The sequence below is a fragment of the Penaeus vannamei genome, chromosome 13 (assembly GCF_042767895.1).
Source record: "Penaeus vannamei isolate JL-2024 chromosome 13, ASM4276789v1, whole genome shotgun sequence".
Taxonomy (NCBI): domain Eukaryota; kingdom Metazoa; phylum Arthropoda; class Malacostraca; order Decapoda; family Penaeidae; genus Penaeus; species Penaeus vannamei.
The window spans coordinates 37011650-37019006 of NC_091561.1; the positions used below are offsets into that span (position 1 = coordinate 37011650).

Genomic DNA, 7357 nt, shown 5'->3' on the forward strand with positions numbered 1-7357 from the left:
CTTACTGATCCGTGATATATGATGTGCATTTCATTTTCTCCCAATGGTTTAAGATTATCATTGAGTAAATATTGGTTTTGCAGTCCTTGGGTCCTTTTATGATAGCTGTAGGATTGGATGAAGCTCCTGTCTCAATTTTTATAATGATAGTATTAACCCCTACGATCCGGATGACATTACGATCCTGTCATGGAAAAATCTGGGTTGAGGGCCAGATGACATTAACATGCCATCATCGGGCAAAATGGCTTAGGGCCAGGTAACATGAAGGCCAGGGTGATTGAAAAGACTCACTATGAGTGCACAAACCTCGTAATGTGTGTTTTGACTCATTTGGCATTTAGAATGGGGCTTTAGCATTATTCCCATCAATAAATGAATGTGGAATGTAATGTGAGTAAGTTGTGACTGGAAGAGCACCAGCTCCAGGAATGATGCCATTTCCGTATTCCTGGCGGCTGTGACCGGCGTTGCAGGTTGTATTACGGAAAATTTTAAATGAGAAAATAAGATATACCACACAAATGACCAAATGTTCCATACTTTTTTTTTCTTGCACTGAATTGTTTACTACATAGAGAGATGATATAGAGTCTGTGCAAGGAAAATAAGGTATTACCATCTGGATAAAGCAAATCAAAAGACAAATATGGACATTGGAAAATGGCAAAAAAAGCTTTAAAAGTTTACACAAAATAACTTTGCATAGGGGAAGCACAGAGTCTTGTCACCACTTGTGGATGTTCGCACGCGCCCACCTACACGCCATATGCCTGGGATGTTGGCTACTTACATAACCCACTGCCCGTATATTTGGCTTGTTAAATGACACGTTACGTAACCTCTTCCTATAAATTCTGTAGATGAGATCTCATTTGGCTTGTCTCACTGAGCCATTAAACACACAGTGATGTTACCCATACTTCTTGTATTCCTTTGTTCCTCCCCTTAGGATTGAGACACTGAGTTAATGGATTTTGGCCTTGTAGTCTTTGGTTTTCCATTTTCTAATAGGGTTTAGGCTTAAATGAAGCTCCATATTGCTCTATGAGACCACAGATGTGTTGTACTTATGTATTTTTTAAATTCTACTTTGCCGAAAGTGTTTTAGTTCAGCCCTTGAATCAAAATGATTTTTTATTTTTTGCTCATTGAACTGAAATGTGATAACTTGTGTATGCAGATGAGTGTGTGAATAGAAATGATGAAAGATGTAGGAAAAAAGGATAGAAGGCAAAGATAGTCTTAAGAAACTAGAAGTAATCATCATTTTGCTCAGCTTTACTTTAATTATTTCTCACTGAGATTTTTGAAAAGCAATTTCAAAATTATTCATGTGAAATCTTTTAGATAATGTAAGTAGTGCAGCAAGCCTCCTCTAAGTGCTTTGAGAAATCTGAAAGCATAATGGGAATGTCTTTACAGGTTATTATTATAAAATACAGAAGAGCCTAATATAGTTGTTAAGGAAGGATGAAGAAGAATTTTATCCATTATTTCATCTATTAATCAGTTGTAGGTATCACTACAAATATGTCTCCCATCATTCTTTGTAGCCATATTTTTAGGCGAATGACATTAATCTGACATGTTTTTTCTTAACTCCCCCTTTGTTGCCAGCAGCCGTGACTTGAGTGGTTCATGCCGTGTGACAAGCGATGAGTACACGAGTCTGTTCCTCCAGTGCCATGCCCAACTGTACCTCAATGGTGATGTGAACAGTGCACGAAAGGCTCTCCCCACTCTTTGCTCGGGCCTGTCCACCTTGGTAGCTACAAGTGCTTTCACAAGAACTAGTCTGATCCAGGTTATTGTCATTTTTCTTTTTTCAATATTTATAGTTTTATTTGTATATGTTTATGTGTTCATATATAGTTATAGATATACGTATGTGTAGAGGTACATTTTTTGTGGGGGAGGGTTCTATATAAAGTCTTAAGATGTAACATTTTGTACAAATATAATTTGGTGCTTATATAATCATGTTACTTTGCATATGATTAAAGTTAGGTGATGAAATGTGATTTGAGCAACTGAAAAAATTTAACATTTTGGATCTGGGTGCCTTGTCATATGCAGCCCAATATCCAGGCATTAGGTCGCCTTATTTTAATGATGTTAGACCCTTTTCTGATCATTTTGCAGTTTTTCTATTTCCCATGGTGTATAATTTTTACTTGTTATGCTGTATTGATAAGAGAATATACTATTTTCATTTATCAGACTCTGTATTATCTCTTAAGATAGTTTAGTTTACACGAATAGGTTGCTTCATATGGGACATTCCTAGTCACTTGCCTCTTGGCTATTTTTTTTCATGCGATGACATCCATGTCACCCGGATCCAGTGAATTAATCTTTTTCAACCTATCTCCTTTGCTCATGTTTTTACTTTTTGTTATTCCAAAATGGATCAATTTCCGGTAGCAGTTAATTTTGATAATTTCAATATCTCTTCCTACAAATTGTCCATCAAGGACATTACATGCATATAAGATTATGGTCTTCCTAATTGCAGATGGTCTTAGTGAACCTGTTTGCCCTGAATTACTTCTCGGGGAATGTGAAGGTGAGGACCAGCGATGAGGCAGGACTCAGAAAGGATGAGGAGAAGCAGGAGAATCCCAAGGATCCGAAGGAGTAAGAAATCTTTGGCTTATGTACCTCTTTCTCCTTCTCTTTTTCTCTCTCTTTCTTTATGGGAGAGCATGATTTAAGGGTAACACTTAATCAACAAAACTGAAATGAGGAATTTCTGAAATGATGAAGTAGAATAGGAAAAAGAAAACAGATGGTAAAGGTATGGGAGAAGAAGAGAAAGGATTTTATGTGACAGTATTTAAAAGATAGACCAAATTCTCATGGAGGGAGAGAGATAGAACATCTGTAACCAGTTAACGTCTTGGAGGGTGATTAGTGTCATTTGGCATTTAGAAGGGGACAGTTACATTGTACGCATTGATAAACGAGGGTGAAATGTAGTGTCTGTGAGCCTTGACTGAAAGAGCAAAAGCTCCAGGAAGGATGCCATTTTCATGCTCAGTATCCTGGCCACCATGAGTGCAGGTTGTATTACAGAAAATTGAAGTCTACAAATAAAATAAAAACTGACAAGTAACAAAGCATTACATATTTCACTTTTTATTGCACTGAGTTATGGACTACCTAGAGGGATGGTATGGAGTCTGTGCAAGGAAAACAGTTTATTACCATCTGGATAAAACAACTCAAATTATAAACATGGAGTTAACAAAATGGCAAAAAGGCTGAAAGTGCTAATACATAAAATGATGAAATAACGTGCAGAGAGGAGGCATAGAGTCTTGTCACCCCACACAAATCGTGTACTCAACAGAGTGGCCGCTCACACAAGCATAAGCCTGTATTTTGATACTTGTGATTGCCATAAAGTAACAGGATCTCAGGGGTTAATTGACAAAAAGATCTTTATGGAAGCCTAGACCGTTTTTTAAGGCAAGGGAAAGAGAATGCGTGTTTGTGTGTGCACATGTGAATACTCACGAGCATGTCATTAAAGGGTAAGGCACTAAGACAGCTGGTCATTTGTATGCTTGTGAAGTGCCAGTTTCATGGGAAAAATTTCCACCAGAAATTCTGTGTGAAATAAGAAAATATTTAATAGATTTAGAATCAAGAGTTTTGTTTGTCTATCTCAGTCTATTTTTATGTTGTATTACTGATTCGTCATCCTTTTCTCAAAACAATTAGGTTGGAAGGTTGTCTACATGTTGTTGAAGAGCTGACGGTGGGAATCCTAGCTGCGCTTCTTTTGCCTGTCCACACCATCCGTGACCCAGATCAGCTGATGACTTACCCAGCGCTTCCTGCAAGTAAGTTTTCAATGAAGTCTTTTTGTTTTTTATTATTATCATTATTATTATAATAATAATAATTATTATTATTATGTTTATAATTTTATTGTTATTGTTAAATTATTACTGATGCTTTTTATGTGCCTCTGAATAAGCAGATTTTTTTTTTTTTTTCTAGAATCACTTATTTTGTGTTTTTTAATACTTTTTTTTATAATACTTTTCATTACTGTCATTATCATCATCACTATCACCATAAACTTCATTATCATCATTTCCACTACCATTATCAGCACCATCACCATCATTACTCAGTGTGTTACAGTTGACCCTTAACATTTTCAGTTTTAGCTTATTTTAATCAGATTACCTACATTTTTTTCCTGTGTGCATATAGACATTGAGATTTGATGCAGTTTGCAAGAGAACAAAATTACTCCGTAAACATGGATGAAACATAAAAATACTGTAATAAAATAATAACATAAAAAAAGTGATGTAAGAATCAGTAGAAAAGGGTAAAAATATTACGAATGAGCCTTCCAAACCCTCTAGCTTTACTCTTTGATTCTAGCAGTACATTTAAACACTGACTAGGTCCTTTAAGTCCTTTAGTCTTATGAATTACCTACATAATACACTTGGTATTGCAGTCCGTCTTTTGTTCGAGTGGGTGAGGTGCGAGGGAGGAGTGTTCATGTCGGAGGCCATGAAGGGGAAGCAGCAGATCTGGCCAGGACTCTGCACCTTAGTCAACAACCTTCAGCAACCTCTAGCCTCCTTCAGTGCCAGTAAATGTAAGACAACCATGTTGTGTACCAACTAAACATCTATATATTGAGGCTAATGTATGTATTGTAGCATTTGTAAAGAATACAATCTAATGTAGCTACTTATAATTGTTGGCTTATACAAATGGAAGCTTGCACAAAAATTATAAGCACACAGAGGTGAGGATACTGTAGGCAAATGGAAGCTTATGTAAGCTGAATGTGATAGTATTGCTTTATCCTTTTTTGAGGGAGGGAAATACAAGAAAAGAAGACTTGGAAAGAGATGAAATCAATAAAATATATAATTTCTGGATTGAGATAAAGGGAGAGTAATTCTTTTTACCAAATTCTCCTACCTAGAATTTATATAAGCTACACCTCAGAGGAACCATATGTGAGATAGAGATTCATTTGCTCATGAACTAGAACATAACTATGAACAATGCAAAGATTTGTTTGTTTGTTTTTCACTGTGGTGTGAGAGTTTGAGATATATTAAGGATAATGAATTAAAGAACTCCACTTAACACAAGAGTGAATTGTTTTTATTTACTTTTTCTAGCCTATTATTTATGTAAAAGTAGACAGACACAAGGGAGGCAAGTCCTATTTATTTCTCACTTTCCTTTACTCTTGAATGATATACAATTATCTTTTCTTCCAAACTTATCCCCTTGTATTTGTTCAGAGCTTGGAGACTGATGTGCTTAATGCTTTCCAGATTCAGAAGTGCCGCTGGCAGAGGACTGGGACTTGCAAGGCTTTGAACCACTCCAGAAGATGCTCAGTAAATATAAGTGAGTCAGCTTAGAGAATGTTATCACATAAAGATGGTTGTGTTTTTCTTATGCACCAGTATTTACATGTCTGTTGTTTGGCAGATAATCATATATTAGTTATTTTTTCCCTTTCTGTTTTACTATAGATTCTTAATCAGTGTTGATTTGTTGTATGTCATGAACACTTCTGCTGACATAGGCTAGGTTTAGATGTAGAGTATGTAATACTCTGGGCAGTCTTTAGATTGTTTCTCATAGAAAAAGGGAAGCAGTCACAGTTGATCTTTGACTTGTCCAGCCCTTTTAAAGAACATGTTTTTCTCACTCTAGAAATGTCTGTAACTGTACAGGGAACGGTAATAGCTCTCTTTAATCATCTAATTGGTCAATCAAATTTTTTATATATATGTATATTTATTTTAGGTATAGAGAAGGGCTCTCCAAGCCAAGTCCAGAAGAGTACAACTGCATCCGAGCCTTTAGACTGACGGAAGTAGCAAAGTGGTTTGCTGAACAAAACATTGATGGGAACTCAGTCATCAAGGTAATGAGATTGTCTGACAAAAAGGTGCCATACATCATTCATAATGAAAGCTCTGAGAAACATAGCTTCCATTTGAAAAGAAGTGTTTTATTGTCTAGTGGAGGAATATTAGTTCATACATAGATACTGCATTATTATATGTGATACATGAAGTGCAAATTAAAATTTTTCCACCAGATTCGGGAAGGAAGTGAAGATGCAGTGGGTGGGTTGATGTTTGAGCCGATGCAGCACACAAGTCCTCCAGTTGATGAAGTACGAGCCCTAGAACAACTCTCCCTCCAGCCAAAGCCTGAGGTAAGTATGAAAATTACTCCGGGTGGACAAACGTGCATTTTCTGTGACAAGAGTTTAAAGGCTTTTGTCTAGGTTGTGGTTTAGGATGAGTTGTGGACTTAGAATATTTTAGATTTAGAATATTTAGTCTTTTATTCACATGTTATTTTCCTCCACAAAAATCATAATATTAATGATTCTTATTGCCACCCTGCAGTCCACTTATGACTATCCTGTGAGCCATGAATTTGACACCCATGATAGAGTATATGCAACATAGACTTGTCAGGAAAATGAGGAACAGCCTGAAATAAGTGACAAGGAAAATGTTACAAGATATCACCTTATTTGAGTCTTGGGGTGCATAAGTAAAAAAGCAACATTTATCTTCAAGAAATGCAAGCTTCCAGTCTTTGAAATGAGAAAAGGTATCTTCAAGACATATCTAAGATATATTAACTAGCAATGACCATTTTGGATTTTTCAGACATTAAGATTACAAGGTTATTTGAGTTGACGTTCTTTAGTTTGAATCAGAGATGTTCATTTATGTTACTAGAATCAATGTTTGTCTTTGTGGATTTCCATTGCATGGCTAGATGTTGCAGATGTGTCGGATTAAATAAAAACTTGGAGTAGAATTGTTTTTGTTCTAAGTTTTAACATGTTTTGGCATTTGAATTTTTGTTGATTTTATCATTAGGATTTGTTTAGACCAACTTTTTTTTTGAATTCATATTGTATTAGATAGCATTTATATCATGTCATGGCAAGAATGACCATCTTGTCAGGAACACATATGTCATGCCACCATTATGGTAGTCCACTCTCAGCTTATAGCTCTTTTATCATGCAGGCTTTGTACTATAGTGTCTGGAGGCATTTGTAAGAATTTAGTCTGAAAAGCTGAAATAAGGTCTTAGTCAAAAAGCAGGATATTTTCAATTCATATTTGGTATGGCAACAAATACGCCACATGCACGTACATGATATGCACCATGGCATCTTCCCATATATTGTATAAGGAGTGCATGCCACAGGGAATGCCAACTCACCACAAAAGCTGAATTGGTTAATATGATTTTCTTCCAGTGGAACTTGTTTCTTCTCAGTGATATTGCAGAATCAAATAATGTTGTATGAAAGAGAGCA

The 7357-nt window shown here is 36.0% G+C and overlaps 1 protein-coding gene across 1 annotated transcript in view; it reads left to right on the forward strand.

Annotated features, from left to right (window-relative positions):
- Positions 1–7357, forward strand: part of LOC113806210 (nonsense-mediated mRNA decay factor SMG7) — a gene marked incomplete in the record, with an annotated part of 15740 nt that overhangs the window by 7006 nt on the left and 1377 nt on the right. Inside the window, 7 exon segments of the mRNA XM_070129200.1 lie at positions 1621–1807; positions 2519–2640; positions 3730–3851; positions 4487–4630; positions 5328–5403; positions 5809–5929; positions 6107–6226. Of these exon segments, the coding sequence (XP_069985301.1) occupies positions 1621–1807; positions 2519–2640; positions 3730–3851; positions 4487–4630; positions 5328–5403; positions 5809–5929; positions 6107–6226 (892 nt within the window).